At 31.2% G+C, this 16,820-nt stretch overlaps 2 protein-coding genes across 3 annotated transcripts in view; one reads left to right on the top strand and one right to left on the bottom strand.

The window, feature by feature from the left end:
• Window positions 1-5,312, top strand: part of LOC132749033 (protein mono-ADP-ribosyltransferase PARP14-like) — a 31,477-nt gene extending 26,165 nt beyond the window's left edge. For both annotated transcript variants that reach the window (XM_060738707.1, XM_060738705.1), the window contains exons 29-33: window positions 387-789; window positions 1,550-1,686; window positions 2,771-2,954; window positions 3,360-3,482; window positions 3,930-5,312. In XM_060738707.1, coding sequence (XP_060594690.1) covers window positions 387-789; window positions 1,550-1,686; window positions 2,771-2,954; window positions 3,360-3,482; window positions 3,930-4,108 — 1,026 coding nt within the window. In that variant the 3' untranslated portion in view covers window positions 4,109-5,312. The remainder of the gene's footprint in view (window positions 1-386; window positions 790-1,549; window positions 1,687-2,770; window positions 2,955-3,359; window positions 3,483-3,929) is intronic.
• An 847-nt stretch (window positions 5,313-6,159) lies between these two features.
• Window positions 6,160-16,620, bottom strand: LOC132749025 (uncharacterized). Its single transcript, XM_060738691.1, has 16 exons — window positions 15,842-16,620; window positions 15,268-15,354; window positions 14,326-14,424; window positions 13,923-14,027; window positions 13,148-13,368; window positions 12,689-12,803; window positions 11,775-12,146; window positions 11,239-11,361; window positions 10,724-10,936; window positions 9,940-9,990; window positions 9,223-9,394; window positions 8,723-8,925; window positions 8,221-8,325; window positions 7,765-7,851; window positions 7,016-7,102; window positions 6,160-6,379 (listed from the first exon to the last, which is right to left on the bottom strand). The coding sequence occupies exons 2-16, from the start codon at window positions 15,344-15,346 to the stop codon at window positions 6,267-6,269; spliced, it is 2,145 nt and encodes a 714-aa protein (XP_060594674.1). The 5' UTR covers window positions 15,347-15,354; window positions 15,842-16,620; the 3' UTR covers window positions 6,160-6,266.
• Between the last annotated feature and the right edge of the window lie 200 nt (window positions 16,621-16,820).

Raw genomic sequence — 16,820 nt, 5'->3', positions numbered from 1 at the left:
ATAAGACTTACTTAGGACAAACTTAAGACCTTTTCAATAAAGGTTTTATCTATAGTCAAAAACATTAGACTTTAATTAAATCCATTCTACGGGAAAAGTTTAGGAATGTACAATGGTACACGCTTAAATCTGCAAAGATTTTGATGTCCATCTGTTTTCTATTAAACATTAAAAAATTAAAGTAGTCATAACATGGGAGTCATAAGTCAGGACATTTTTTTTTAAATGCAAAATTGTCTCAGTTTTGATCTTAAATGTCAGATTTATAACTTTCTACGAAACGCAACCATGGTCTTTCAATCCATGATAGTTTAACGATATCGATTTCGATAAAGCAAGTAGTGATATTGCTGTTAATTGATGTTTTATGTTGTTGTTTTTTTCAGATTGGAGAAATCGATATGATTGCTCTTGCAGATATTACCATTGATCAAGCATCAGGTATTATTTCGATATATGGACCGAGAGAAGATGTACTTGATGTTACACAAGAAATACGTAAGAAACTTTTGCAAATGAATGACACAAAACCAGATTTAGATGCTGCAGAGAAGCTTGCCCATCTTGTACAGTGGCAGTACGAAGAAGTTACTCTTACTGGATTCAATAATGTGCCTTATAAGAAGCTGTTGAATTACAGAATAGAGCAGGCATATAGAGCTAACTTACAATGTTTTATGTTTGAGGAAAATGGTGAATGCTTCCTGGTTGACTTTCAACACTTTGTAGAATATCGAAAGTCAGATGCCACAGATAGAATAAGAGTCATTAGGAAGGATATAATAGAAGGTGTGTAATATAAATATTGTATTTTACACCTGTATAATTCTCTAGCATTATTACACATACTTGCATGTATACATAACTTATTCGAACCATCTATAACTAAAATATGTGTAATTGATACAGTTAATCCAGCTTGATATATGATTTCTTTAACCCAATATTTAATATATTAGTTGAAATGAGTCTGAGTCTCTTTTTCAAAATCGATTACAATCTTGCCAGGAACTTTTAATTCCGTAATGTGAAGAAACCACCAAGCTAGGTTACGGAAGCTATGTGTTTCTACGAGGGTATCTGGACTGATACCAGGAACATTAGGTCTTTTCTAGGTTCCTATTAAGAACTTTATATATTTGACCTATGTCCTAAGCATGCTATTGGGCAGATAAGCAGAAGAAAGTGTCGTTAAATGGGATTGCATTCGGTTTCCATTGATTTTGCCTTATCGGAGAAAATGGCGTGTCTGTGTTTCATAAAATTCTGGCAAGTCCTAAATTATGGCGATCTTAAAATAACTGTAAAGTATTACATCATATACACGTTAGTACGATATAAAGAGCTATTATAATTTCATAAATTTCATGTTTAATCGTTATAAATCAAATTTATTAATTATCTCAATTGTAACATATAAACATTATGTGTTACTTTAGCTTAGAGCTTGATTTAACCAAGGTAGCGAGATTCGATCTAAAAAAACATGTCATATAATTTAAGTGTAGTAAAGAAGCTTACTAAAGATTCTCGCTTCAATATTTTGCAGTTCCAAAAGATCTTGCCGCCACCGAAGAACAATGGATGGAATGGACATGTGAAGAAATCGAGGATTCTTTTTTGTCAGGAGAAGGTTCATATGAATACAGAAACATATTTGAGATGAAGGACATTTCAGTCATAAAGGTAAAGCTGTAGTGCATATTTTGGTTCTGACACTCGTTATACTGTAATTAGAAGACAATGTATGGCATGCAAGGTCGCATCAGCGTGCAGGGATCGAGGCCTAGGAAAATTGCAACAATCTAACCAAGCCCCAAGTGAATAAATACACATCATCTGTACGATAAAACATGCAGTACTCTATGGCAAGGTTCACAGGCTTATAATAATTCTTAAACAGATATTAAAACAAAACCCTTTAATTTCCACGTAGAATTATTGACAGTGGCTGAACTGTATTATTCACCAGATTAGATATCTAAGTAAATGTCATTTTAATTATTGTTATCTTAATAATGGCATGATGTATGATGGTATAAGACATTAACGACCTTTTTTAAACACCGCGCATATATTGTTTACGTAAGCATTTAGTCATTTATTAATAATGAAATTGTCAAAACTGTGACAAAATAAACGTTAATGAAGTATCATTATTCAATCAATGAATCAGTCATAAACAAATTTTCGAAACCGTGATCAAAAAATGTGAATGAGCTGGTATTGAGTCATTCATTAATAAAAAGAAATCGAAACCGTGATAAAATACATATTGATAAATAAGCATTAAGTCATTCATTCGAAACCATGATAACATACATTTTGTAAATGTAGAATGTATTGACTCTTGTATGTAGCAAGTAAATTTGTAAATATCTATATTGCGCTTTCTTATATAATTTTGCCAAAACTTTCACTCCAGTCATGGTGAATGAAATCATAACTGTATATTTGATACACGTAATCTTCTTTATAGGATATAAACAGAAAATATTTGGATTTTTGTGCTGCTAAATTTGAGCTTAACAATATGGCATGCTTGAATCAGTTTCCGCAATGACAACCGGAATCAGACAAGAATAGTAACACAAAAAAATACAAGAATGAAAAGTTGAGAGTTTACATCTTCAATAGTGCAAACAATGTTTCAAAAAGATATGTAATTAAAAATATTTGTAACACGTTTCGATTATATATGTTTAGAACCAAGTTTCTAAAGCGAGTGATAAAAAACTTGTTATAATACCGGTAGTCATCTATTTCAAAGGTTGAAAGAATACGGCCACACAAAATTTACCAACAATACCAGGAGCAAAGAAGACAAATCGTGGAACAAAAATCAAAATCTCGTGCAGTCTCAGACGTTGAGCGAGATTTGTGGTATGCAGTAAGCCATGATGAACTGTCAGATATCGTACTGCATGGTTTCAATACAAGTTACTGTGGACGAGGTAGTTACAAAAATTGTTTTTGTTTATTGATTTATTATCATAGTTGTAACATGAACCATTACTCATTCTTTGTTGACGGTTTGCTCTTTGTTGGTTATAGTATTTACTTATAAATCAATATTTTGTGTATTTTTAAAAATTTGAATCACTGTTTTAACTCATGTTGGTTTTGACTCCCGTAAGGGACTTTTGATTCGTTCAACTATTGGTGGTTCTATTCGGGTGTCTGCTCGGGCCTGAAATAATGCACGAAGGGCCACCTGATGTCTTCCTCTTCTATAAAAGCTGAAATGTCTGAAAATGACCTTTACCTTATCGGAGCGACGTTACACGCAGTGTCGGTCTGACGTTAAATCCAACAAAAAATTAAATTGTGTATTTTCTTGTTTTCTTTTGTAATTTTAGTATCTCCGTTATATGGAGAGGGTGTTTATTTCACTTCTGACGCATCATATTCTATACGACGTTGGCTATCTACTGCTGGCAGTGGTGGAAAAGGGTATATGTTTCTGTCCAAGGTGTTGACAGGTTAGAGTCTTATTTTATTTTGTTGTATTTGATCCTGGGTTAGTTTTGTGTTCAGATACTATTTTACTAGATTGCAAAACTATAACTACACTACTCCAACTAAAAGAACATAGCCATGTCATTATCTGCCTATAGTAACCAGATTTTAATTAAGTGTTGAAGGTTTGAAGTCAGTTAATTTTGAATAATAATTTCATTAATAGTGCATTGTATAGTACAATACAGTTATATAGTAATATAGTTACGTAGTATTGTAAAACACTGCTAATTACCCTCGAAGACTGACCCTGAAGAAACTTTTTTTACCTTTTTAATGTATGAAATGACTGCATATAATTACTTTATAGCCTTGTCTACGAACTTTCCGGACAGCCCTCGTATAAATTTGATTGTTTTTTATTGATTCGTTTTTCATCCATGTATACATATTTCAATTTTGTTTTCTAGGAAATATGTGTCAAGGACAAAAAGGCACAAGATTTCTTCCGGAGACTGGCATCTTAAGTTTGAAACATCAGTATGATAGTGGCGTAGACGACATAACCGACCCAAAGGAATTTATTGTGTACAAAGACTCACAAATTTGCCCTAGATATCTGATTACATTTCAATACATGGGATCGTGAACTTTCACGAATTTTTAACATTTTAAGAGACTATAATTGCATATTATGAATAAGAATCTCGCTATTTGGGGAAATTCAACTGATGTTTATAAAAACAACAAATAATAATGTTTATCATGTTTATGAAATAACCTTAGTTATAGTAAACATAAATGGTATCAAATACCAAACGCTTTTATATTTTCAGGACTATGTGCTATAAAATCTCCACCTCAAATGTCACATGTACACAAGTGCAAACTGTTAAACAATTACATGTATTACCCATTATCATCTTCTTACGATGCAGGTGTCATGTGTATCAACATCATGAACATTGAAATAATCATTTCCCATTACCATCTCGTTATTATAAGCTCTTTTTCTTCCGATGCTACGATGATTTCTCATAACCATATTGAAGTGCGTTATTTTGTAAATGCAGCAATCATTTCGCATAACCATCTCTTAGAGGATGTTGTAGTTATTAATTACTGCTTCCCATCATGAATTGGTTCAATCAAAAAGGAAAGACTATAGATACCCGCAATTTCCCGATGCTGAGATTTTTATTCACTTGGATATATATTTAGTTTTAAGATGAACTGTATAAAAATAATTTGCTGAATTTTAAAGGATAGTATCAAAATGCTCAAAATGTATTGACTACTCGATTTTTTATTTTCTTAAGTGAAACTTGAATTAGCAGAATTTATTTAACTAGTAAATAGCAAATGATGAAAAGTAACAGTTGAAAATTGTGATTTTTGGTCTAGTAAACGTGTCAGTTATTCAGGATCAGTTACGGTCACTTTGTCAACTGATCTACACAAGTGTTGAAGACTGCACGGTCCTGTTCTATTCAAATATTCCACGCATCCAATGGCAAAATCACATAGTCTGCAACATTTACATTTCACCACTCCCTCTTCCTATTTTTTACAACGTTTCCCCCTCCTATTTTTTACAATGTTTGCATCTTTCTATACAGTTTTGCCAATATATTGCTTAAAAAATGTATTTTATACAGAATTTCTCTGCAACAAAGTGCACACTTTATTTTGCAAATCATTAAAGCTTAATGATACTATATTTTAATTTTAACAAATGCTATGTTGCTGCTGTAAAAGTTTACATGTTATTGGATTTAGTGTTGTCTTATTGTAATTACACATGTTATTAATAACCGTTGATTTTAAAATATTAAAGAATTATGTCTCGGAAACTTCTTGTGTTATAGATATTGAATTTGTCACATTGCATCTCATTCACTGGCCCTATAAAGACGTGTTTTGTAATTTTCACAATTTTATCATCAATAATTTAGAAAATTGTCTTCATTCAAATACAACTTGTCTTACAACAGTAGAAAAGTTTTCCGACTGGACAAACTTGCAAAAGCAAGCCAGTAAAGAATTTTGTGTTTTAAAGCAGAAATTGCTTAAATTCACCCCATTTCTACACTAAATTTGAATAAGGTTTTGACAATAAACTAGCAGTCCCTGCATTTTGTAATTTGTGAAAATATTTATGTTCTTTGTAAACATTATAAAAGCAGCAATGGCTTTTAAAAAAATACAAAAATGTAGGACAAAGGGGAGAATAGCCATTCATATATATATAGTGCTATTGGATATAATACCTAAGTTCTTCTGTTCTTTTTTATATCTTCGTTAGGGTTATATTACATGTATACAAATTTTGTCAGAGGAGATAAGCTGTTAAAGAAAGCTCGCCATTTCATATAGAGAAATATCACAATGCGTATACTTTTCAAATAAAGTTATAAAAGACAAATATAACAGCATCTTTGTTGGCTTGATTTTTAAAAATCAAAATTATACTATAATTTATGACATAAACTGTTATTGATAACAGTTCCTACCATGTGCCACAAAAAGACATTCCATATAAGACGACGCCGTTCACCGCCGTTTGCTTTAAGAAAGAAAAATAAATTAAACAAAAAACACGGTACATGCTGATCTAGTTATATGGTTTATTAAAAGTCCTTTTTTAAATCTTTGAGGTGCTCTTTTATGTGTATGGAATATATATATATGTGTATGATGACAACACATGATCATTTAATTAAACGCACGGTATTCACACTTTCTTTTATGAATGCAAGATACATTTGTAGTCTATTTAATGAATAACCAAACAGCTATTCTGTAGTCTATTTCCTTCTACCTGACCGTCTCTGTTTTGATCTCAAAGGTTGAATAACAGGTATATCATCCGTTTTCTGTGTCTTATATGACCCGTCTAGTACATTATGTTCCGAGGCAACTATAAAAACATAAAAGGCATGTATACTCTATACTTGATAAATATTATATAAGAACATATATGCCTTTTATGTTTTCTATATAATATTTATCAAGTATAGAGTTACAATAAATTGTGACATACTTTTATTTCTATCAACAGTTAAACAACTCATTATTATGTTAAGATATCTGTGTACTAACCACTTAGCTTTTGTGTTTATGAAATAAAAACAACCTGATTAACTAGATAAATGAGTAAATGACAAATAAGTGTCTTACTTGCAAAATAAGAATGAGTGCCCTGAATTGCTAACACTTAACAGGTAAATAAGAGATAATCTTAATTTTTTGAAATATATGTATGTGTTTAACTATCTAATTCATGAGATAAATATTTGATTTGTTATTTATCAGATTAACACGAAGCTTATAAGTTATGCAATAGTTATGTATTTTACTGTTGGCAGAAATACGTCACCATAATAAAAGCTCGTGTTTTCAAGGATAAAGATTATGTTAAATTGACTCAACTCTTAGCTATCAAATTATATTTAATTATCGTTCAATCATTTGCTCTTCCGTTATTGATGTAATTGCACGGAATTTGACAAGAAGTTATTTGTACATATTTTCAACTATATAAATTGAGATTTACCTCTGCGCAAGGCTAACTTTGTATTTGAATTGCTTTCCTCCTCAGGTTCATAAAAACTCTTTCTTGACTTCTTGTTAGTTTCTGATGCTTTAAAATTTATAGAGTAACAAATATATATTCAGGATTAATAAACATTTTAAGAAACAATAATTAGTACTGATAAAGTCTGGATGATAAAAAAATATTTTATGCGTTTGGTTTATAAGACGTTAAGCACTTGCACAGATATTAATATCTTTAGTAGGTCTTGTATCATACTAATTGAAATGTCATATACTATGCAAAGGAAACATTTGAAGTTCAACAACGCCGAATTTTGATATATATGTCGTCCAAAAACTTGACATTTGAACAAATGTCATAAAAAATATGTATGCAACATTATTAAAGGATGGCGCATTTCCCAAAATGATTCAGTGCAGATTTTAAATGGAACACCGTAGCTTAATTGCTGTTTTAAGATTGCACACCATTCTAGAGTCGTGGAGTTTAAAAGGCAATAAAACAATGTTTCACCTAAACTTTATTTGCTTGACATTTAGTAGTCTGCGTACTAAAAAAGATCGTGTTTTTGTTCACGAAATGTCGAAACAAATGTAAATGGAGTAAAGCTTGTTTTAGCCATTACAATCCATGAACAAGCTTATTCAAAAAGCCTACAACATTTTCAATTTTGTTACTTAGGGTGACATTTAAGCTTTCTATGTAACTTCTTTTACAAGAGTAATTACTGTATTTCGTAATATTACCTGAAGCGTAGTGCCACGTATCCGTCAAAGTGCTGTCCTCACTTTCCAATCTAATATCTGCATCGTGTTGTACCTCATACAATTTGTCTTTAAAGAAATATGTCTAACAATCTTAAATCTTAATCAAAAATTTTCAAAGGCCAAATGACTTTTTTAACGTTTTGCAAAATGTTCTACAACATGTATTCTTACATTCGCAATGCACATACATTCCCTTTAGAGTATCGTGGATAAAATAATTAGATTATCTTGTATGTTGTCTTGTTTTAATTCTTTCCCAAATAACATTTATCATTTAATAAAAAACAGAAGTTACATCTTATATCTTTCATAAATCTACTACCAAAAAATAGCAAAAAAATCTTTCTTGATACTTTAAATTTCCATGAAGCCCATCAAAAAAGTTACAAAACATGTATGTCGGATTTTTTTTAAAAAAAGAGCATATTATAATACCTTGATCAAAAAAGCAGCATGGATTAATAAGTTTTGGACAAGTCATCACAGACTTTCGTAGAAACACCGGCGAATGGTGTCTTTTTCTTTCTGGCGTAACACTGGCTACAGGAAGAAACTATTTTATATGATTAATTCAGTTTTGTTTCAGTTGTTATTAGTTTAGCAATTATACTTGTAACTAAGAAGTGAACCTATTTGATAGATTTATTTGAAATATTGTACGAGTATATTATACTCTAGTTCGAAATAATTTATTTTTCTTTTAGTATAATGAATCTTGCAACTTTACAACAAAATGATACTTGACAATGAACATATATTCCTTTTATAATAACATAGTTATTATGTTTTATGTTTTCAAGGATAAAGATTATGTTGAATTGACTCAATTCTTAGTCTGCGATATCTTTAAAATATCTAAACAAGTTAAACACTCATACGAATAATATGGAAAATAACAAGTTAAAATTGCTGTTTAAAAACTTTAAGCATAGTTTACCTTTCTCTCTAACAACTAACATAACATCGGCACTGAAAAATCTCTCCTTTATAATTCCACTCCGTTCAAGGCTTCTTGAAAATGAGTCTTGCAGACGAGTAGACCTAGTGGTTTTATCAATGGTCTTTATGCCCTCCTCTGTTTTTATTTTGTCATATAGATAGTCGTTTTTTTCCTTTACATATTCTTTCAGAAAATCATATCTACAAATTATGAAATAAACCTTTATATGATTGAAAACTACAAAAATGTTCTTAATTTTTTAATGGTGTCGTATTCGCAACAGAAAATTTGCTTTGTAAAGTTTTGTCGATTCATCTGTAAACCTATAAAAACAATAATTTATAGACTTTTAATACCTTAGAAATTCTTAAATAGCTGTGTTTGTTTAAAACAATATAGACAAGATTAACAAGGAAAGCCGGCGTTCAATGAAAGTTCAATGAATCAAGTCTCGTTTCATTGGAGAGACAACATTTCCATTTTACTTTACAACTTACCCTTCTTTTCCAGTTTTTTCTAGTTGTTTGAGAACATAACTTATTCTTTCTTTCCTTTTATTCAGCCCAGATAGTTCTTCTTTAATTGTATGACTAACAAACTTTTTTCTTTTCAGCTTGACAAGTAGTTCATCGGTAATCTCTAATTCTTCGCAAACCAAATCTTGAATTTCTTGATGTAATCGAAATTTAAAAAATGAAATAATTTTTGCATTAATCTGAAATTTAGACTATCAGAATTACCTATCACTGAATCGATCACCAAATTGGACGCTTCTGTCTTTAAGAATCATGGTAGTCAATAATATCTATATCGAAGTGAATATTTTAGTCTTGTTTTTGTTTGAATAATTTTAGTAATTAACTTATTATTAAACTTAATAACTTAACCTAATAAAACACTAGATATACTATCTAACACATTCTAGCACAAATTATCTTAAAAATCCCAAGAACCAAAGTGGATTTCAGGTTAATGACTAAACATGTTAACTAATATGTCAGTCAAGGGTCCCATTCATTGGTGTTATAATATCACAAAAGTATATATATTACTTAAAACAGTATAGAATTAAGTTGCTATGATTATATTGCTGCTTCTTATTCTCTTTGTATTTTCCTTCATTTTTTTAGGTTGCGGTTATTTATTGTTTTTGTTATAAGATAGTTATTGAACAAAAACAAGCTTTTGCATATATTTTAAAGCAGTTAATATACCTTGAGAAATAATTGAAGGATTCGCTAGTTCAATCATTGCTTTTCGGTCCTCTGAAACGAAAAAATAAATTACGAGAATAAAGCAAAAAAAAAAAAATACCCGTCCAGAAACTTAGATATTTAGGCCATTATTGGTCTCTCGTATTTGTGCTGAGTAACATTGAATATTACATAAACTAATCAAAGTCATTGTGACAAAAAAAACATAATTTTATTGTCGCTTTTCATTATTAACAATTATTTGGACATCTTGTAACATACTGATAACATACAAGACAATGAATCCATATGAGACGTTCGGGACAAGAAGTTAAAGGAACAGCTAGGCGATGCGCTTTCTTGTACAACTTAAGAGTTATGTGCTGCATTAGTGAAAATACTTTTAACCACATGAAAGCTATTTTGTACTGAAATTTTTAAAAACAATAATATGAAAATAAGGTGGTGGTACACTGCTTGAAAGTATGCCAAAATGTGCAAATGAAAGTAAATCATTGAAAAAAGACTGTGAGGTTGATAGTAAGCCACCGTAGTTTTCTCCCAAACGATGCTGATATTCTTAAATAACTCTGTCTTTTACAGAAAAATAAAGCACCATCTCTTTGCGGTAATATTTGGCTAAGATAACAAAAAGCTTTCAATATCATAACCAATAGGTTCATTTCAAATCAATAATCCGCATTTTATATGCTATAATAAACGTGTTTTTTCCTTCCAACAAACCAAATTTAAAATGAATTGAATGACAAATATATATTATCTAGAATATGCGTTGCCATAATACCATAATTTGGAGGTTTGGTTAAGACATAGATGGTAAGTTTGCAGATGTGTTCCCCTGCTTTGATGTTTTCAACTTCATTTCTAAACACTTCTGGAATGAAATCTTTAATTTCTCCTGAGCGACATTTTTGCATGAGTACATTCCACGATTCCTGACTTTTTGGCTTTATTTGAAGAACGATAGAACCCTCAGTTACGCCTTCAAGGGTAAAATCTGTATGATAAAATTAATTCAAATGTTTTGGAAGTGAATTATGTAAATGTATAAACTGTAAATCTTACCCCTAACAGATGAACGCTCTTTTTAAAAGAAATACTTGCCTATAAGGGACATGGCTAACATGTTGTTTTTTTTAATAAATAAATCATATTTTTTTTACATATCGAATACCCATTCAGTTCTATTACTGATTTAACCATTGCCAATTCAAAGAAAAGAATTACACTTTCAATTAAAATGATTAAAATGATTAATATGATTGAAAGGATAAAACATATATTAAGGAATATTCTTACCTATTCTATTCTGCAATACTTTATCTAAATGTGATTCGTCTGTTTGCACGCGCTTGACCATACATGTATCTTCCAGCTGCCCCAGATACTTCCTTTTCTTCGACGCACTAGGTTGAGCATTATCTTCAATTGACAAATTCAGTGAAAAACAAATTAAAGCCTAGCAGTGCAACACATTACCCCAAAATTTAATCATATTAAGTTTGAACAATACTTAACATATGAGTTAATTGCAACGAAAATACTTTATTTGAGTTCTGTTATAACATACTTACATGCTAAACGGTCACCTTTATGCTGCAAAAACCAGTTGTGTACGACGGACGGATAAAACGCCTTAGTATAATCAAACAAAGCATGAAACTATAGACATTTGCTTTCCCTCTATCTTTCATTCGTAAATTCTTGTGTTTCAAGACCTGGGTGAGCAACCTACGAAAGTATTGGTCCCATTCTAAGGAAAGTGTTCCGATCCTAATCTGAGACACATGAATAACATGAATAACTGTAGTATTAGTTGTGTACATTAATCATACCTGTTACAGAATCACGTGTTCTCTTTTTTGTTTTCTTTCCGATATCAAGCTTTTCAATAACATGTTCCATCTCAAGTGATGCTAAAACGTCGCATACATCTTCAAAAACATTTTCTTCACATTGCTCCAACGTATCAATTAATGTTTTTACTTTTGTTTCATTATCTATGGAAGAATTCACAACATTATTATGTTCTCGAATACTGATTTTCAGTCTAGACAAAAGTTGGTCGTTCAAAGGATCAATGAAGCTTGGTCGATTCAGAGAGCTGATCAATATTTGTCTGTCATGTTCCGAAAACTTCAGGCGTGGTTTGTCGTTGCCTGGCCTGTCGGCTTGCTTCTCAGATGATTTCTTCAACGCCATATAAACTAGAAAAAACAATAAAAAACATCATGGGTTGGACCTGGATTCTTTTATGTAAAAAAGCTATCCCTGTCACTTAAGGAATGTCGCTGGTTCTACCCAGGTACCTGATTGTGCATAATATTTGCACAGATGGGCACCCTAGATCGGTCTCCTCCAGAAAAGTTAGAGAGTCATCATAAGACATTTTCAGTGTTGGTTTGAGTAAAACCCTAACCAAGCAATAACATGAAGGATAAAATATAATCAGTTACGACTGATACTTTCGCTCTTATTACGTACATGAAAATCCACCGAACATTTTGTGACCACGATGGATGCATGTCATCAAGTAGCAAAAACAGAATTTGAAGATTATGTAGGGAATATATATGCTAAATAATAATTTCTGATTTCTTATCAACGATAACCGATTGTGTAACACATTTACAACTGATCAAATTCTTTTAAAGATTTTTAATTTTAAAAGCATTGTTTTGGTAGATACATGTCTATAATTGCTTAAAATCAGCTTCTTTGCTTTCAAATATTCTGACTATTAACAGACCTTGCATGTCCAGGTCCGATATTTGTGTTTCACCAAGTACTTTTGCAAGATTGCCCTCCTGTCCACAAAAATAACTTTTAAAACCATCGTACAGTGCATCGCCACCAATCAAAACCTACGGTATATGAGAAAAGGCATAATCATATGTTAAAACTATATCAATGTAACATTTAAATCGTAAAACAAAGGTTCTTGGCTAATACTTCGCAAATATCAGTCACATTCGGTATATCAAAACAAGGTTCTAAAGTTACATGTACCTTGTTTGAGCTACGTATAAGCTGTATATATAGAAATCATTTTAAGCGAATTGCTATTGGAAATCATAATTTCATAGATGTACTTGTACATGTATAGACCAATAAGTAACTTATTCTCACATAAAAAATGTAAATTTAAAAACAACTACTTAAACAACTGTTGCTCTGCAAACATGTAGATTCATCTATAATATTTTACCCTTTTCAATAACTTTTCGGCAACAACTCGTCGTCCTTTGGTTGTAACGATACATTCGTGATCATGATGCGAAAGTAACTGTGGCATATTTCCGAACAAAAGAGAAGCTATGGATTTTGCTGTGGTCTCCTCCATTTCATCCTTTAACACAGCATATGCCTTAACAAGTGTTACCTCTTTCCGGACGTCTAAACTGTTCTTTGTTTCTCCAAGATTAATACCTACGAAATTCAATATACATATGTTCAACACGTAATTGCATTCTTGCTAAAAATTGAAAAGTTTTTTTATTATAAACATCAAAGGAATGTTAGTGATACGTACTCTGTAAACTCTGAAAGTCTAGTCAAAATCCATTATGAAAGTTAGGAAGAGTTGCGCACATAAGAAATAGTGTATGCCCGCCCGCTGACATACCCAATTCTAATAGCCAGATCTCCTCCGGAAAACATGGTTTAAAATTATACACATATATGTAAACGTTCTGATCTACTGTAGTAAAGTGTTTCCTTTGACTCTAAGTCCGCCCACATAAGCCAGTAGGGAGCGTATTGGATCAGTAGATCAGAGATGAATGATCCGACCCTCCGACAAGACGTTGTTTCACCGTGACATTTGACCACGGACATTGAGTCTAATGGTTATTGCTAATTTGGATGGGTGGTCGGTTACTTGCGTAGAAATTGGTAATTACTGGTAAGGTGGTCAACCGCCGACATATGAACAAAAAGCGTGTTAAAATCGACGTAAAAAATAAAAAAACAACAAACAAAACCTTGCTTTGCTTCAGTATTGTCTGTTACAAGCTGTTGCTGATCAGAATGTTTAATATCAGCATCATTTGAGTTTGGAATGTCTTTAACATCGTCAACTCTCTCGTCTATAATCATAAATATAAGACGTAGAACAGATATGAGCAACATAATGTGTATAAACATAATCGTTATAGGCAAGTCGGCAAGTAATTATTGCAAGCATTCTAAGATTTTTCATTTTATTTTTTAGTCAAAATTCTGCCAGGTTTCATGAAAATATAGAAATAGTTAAAAAAATGAAAACCTTAAATATCTTGAATTTTAAATCTTTCGTGTTCATACAAGACAATAGATCACCAAGTGTTAATGACAGTTATGAGTAAAGATATAATAAAATTATAATTTTTACATGTTTTGATATACCTCTATTACGAGCTCTATTGGGTGTAGTTGTCGGTTTTTTGATAATTCTTCTTGGAGATGTTGTATTCACATTATTTCTATTTGTGAAGTTAGACATATCTGAAGATAAAATGATTCTTGTTATAGAAAAATCTTAAAGAATTTTTTATATGAATGTGTTTAAATACCTTTATACTGACAGGATATATTTTTCCATTGACACAAGTTTTACAAAATATAACACTGTAATAGTGTTTTACATCTGGTATATTTAACTCACAAGTTCTACCATCATTTTAAATATGTTAGACTACACACTATCGAGATTCGGCAGAAAGCATATTCTGATACTGATAATTCCATTTGAGATTTAAATCATTACAGTACTGGAGTGATGCAAAAATCTTTTTCGCTTATTCTTACATTTTTCAAATTAATCGGTTGAAAGAAAAAAATGAGTAGGACGTCTTAAAGTCCAGTTCGGTGGGTGAAAAGGCGAGAGATTAGCATTTCATTGTTCAAGCGCATTATCCGATGTTAGTGGGTGCTCCAACACTTTTTGTCTCACTTCAAAATAAAAGATTTTTATTTTATTTTCACAACAACTGGCATTGTCATTACAATGGCAGATATCATTTTGGATTTGAAGAAAACTTTTTCGAAAGGACAAAACCTCTTTGTCCGCTAATGTGTAAGACATATCTTAAGTGATGCTATTTTATGTTGATGGATATGGACGGAAACAAAATATATATAACTAATTGAGGGTACCAACCAAAATAAAATAGTTGCAATCGTATTTATAAACGAACTGACTTAAACATCTAGTTGTGGTGAGGCATAGAACACTTTGATATAGATACAGATACATATGTGTTTAACATGTTTATATGCTTTTACATAAAGAGTCATGCATACGTTATAATATGTGACCACTTGGGCACTGTAAATTTTAGTACGTACTATTAGCTTGATGCAGGCAGTCCAAGTTCTGTCCTATCGCATTGTAATTGTATTTCCAACTCAGAACCTCTGAACACATTCCTATGTCTGAAATAGTTTCATTCACAACAGATGTATCTTCATCAACTCATCTTTATACAGTTTCATTAATATACAATGGAAGAAACTTTTATCATATGATACAATATTTTAGTTAATATTCAAAACAGAGAAATGCAATCGTCAAATAAAATAAATGTCGACCGAACATAATACATAGTTGAAATACAATGAAAATGATCCTTCATGCACAAAATATACAACAAACAATCAAGGACAAAGGCAAAATTATATTAGTTATTTGTGTCTTTGTTTCTTTGTGTGTTCAATCATTCATTCATTTTTTCATCCATTCATTAAGATTTATTATATAATTTCTGTTTAAATAAGAAATTAAATGATATTAAAATGATAATGATATTTATCATTTTTCAATTAAATTTTCACTTTCTGGAACGTAAAAAAGCAACGCCAAACACCTATTCTGATTTCCCCAAGTATTTTAAAATTCGTGTACTAATAAAAGAAATGTTACCTCATACAGTTGCTATGGAGATGAAATCACATTTGTTTTCTTTGTTTAAGCAGCTGGGCTTATACTGTCAAACATTAAATCTATCCAGTTTTTCAGTTATGACACTATCCATGTTTATATATTCGTATTGAACTTATTATAGAGGGCAGTCTTCTATTGTATTTTCATTTACTATGTTTCACTTTTCAACAGAAACTAGGAGATCAAATTTCATAATGTTCTTTCATGGGTCAAAAACATGAATGGTAGAAACGACTAGGGTTTCGCTCTGCTGTTGATTAATCTTATGAAATTACATGTACACAAATGTCAAAGCGTCTGTATGCCATGCGTTTTTTATTATTGCCCAATCTTAACTATTTGCTTATTAATAAAATAGTAATAATAATAATCCTTATCCGAAGTTTGACGGAAAAGGCCGAATAGATACGCTTGTTTTACTGCCTTTACAATCACAACGCGCTTTTGACTATAAAGGGAATGAAAACACTGTATCTCATATATCTCATTGAAACCTCGAGACAGTTTTTTTTTTGCTTACTTTTAAACTGCAAACAGATACCGTCATATTTTGCCCATGTCGTCAGATGAAATCATAATCACACTATATGAATGTCAATATTTTCAGCAGTAATTCTATTTATCTCATACATATAATTCCAATTTTTATATTTCCAAGTTAGTATGTTTAAACAAATTGTGGATAAACGCACAACAATCTACGAACAACGATGTGCTTGAAAATAAGCAATACGAATATAGAACCGTGCAATATAAATGTTTTATTGTGCACACACGACGCGCGGGTACAAGAATGGGAACAAACAATGTTACATATAGTTTTTTTTTCTTCTTCTTTTTTTTTGGGGGGGGGGGTGTAATTTTTTCCAATCGAATTTATGTGTCTTGCTTCACATAAATATGTCGGCAAACATGGTACTAATTTATAATGCCAAATTTACAAGTCAAAGAAGAATGT

Source organism: Ruditapes philippinarum, unplaced genomic scaffold (assembly GCF_026571515.1).
Source record: "Ruditapes philippinarum isolate M1 unplaced genomic scaffold, ASM2657151v2 ctg2413_1_1_1_1, whole genome shotgun sequence".
NCBI lineage: Eukaryota > Metazoa > Mollusca > Bivalvia > Venerida > Veneridae > Ruditapes > Ruditapes philippinarum.
This window is presented reverse-complemented; position numbering and strand designations above follow the sequence as displayed.

Excerpts from the sequence above, each read along its gene's own strand:
- LOC132749025 (XM_060738691.1), bottom strand. The coding sequence starts at position 15,346 with ATGTGTTCAGAGGTTCTGAGTTGGAAATACAATTACAATGCGATAGGA. Across the intron at positions 12,147-12,688 it reads ATCGGACCTGGACATGCAAG|TTTATATGGCGTTGAAGAAA; the intron begins GTCTGTTAATAG and ends TGTTTTTTCTAG. Across the intron at positions 8,926-9,222 it reads GAAAAAACTGGAAAAGAAGG|ATATGATTTTCTGAAAGAAT; the intron begins GTAAGTTGTAAA and ends CATAATTTGTAG.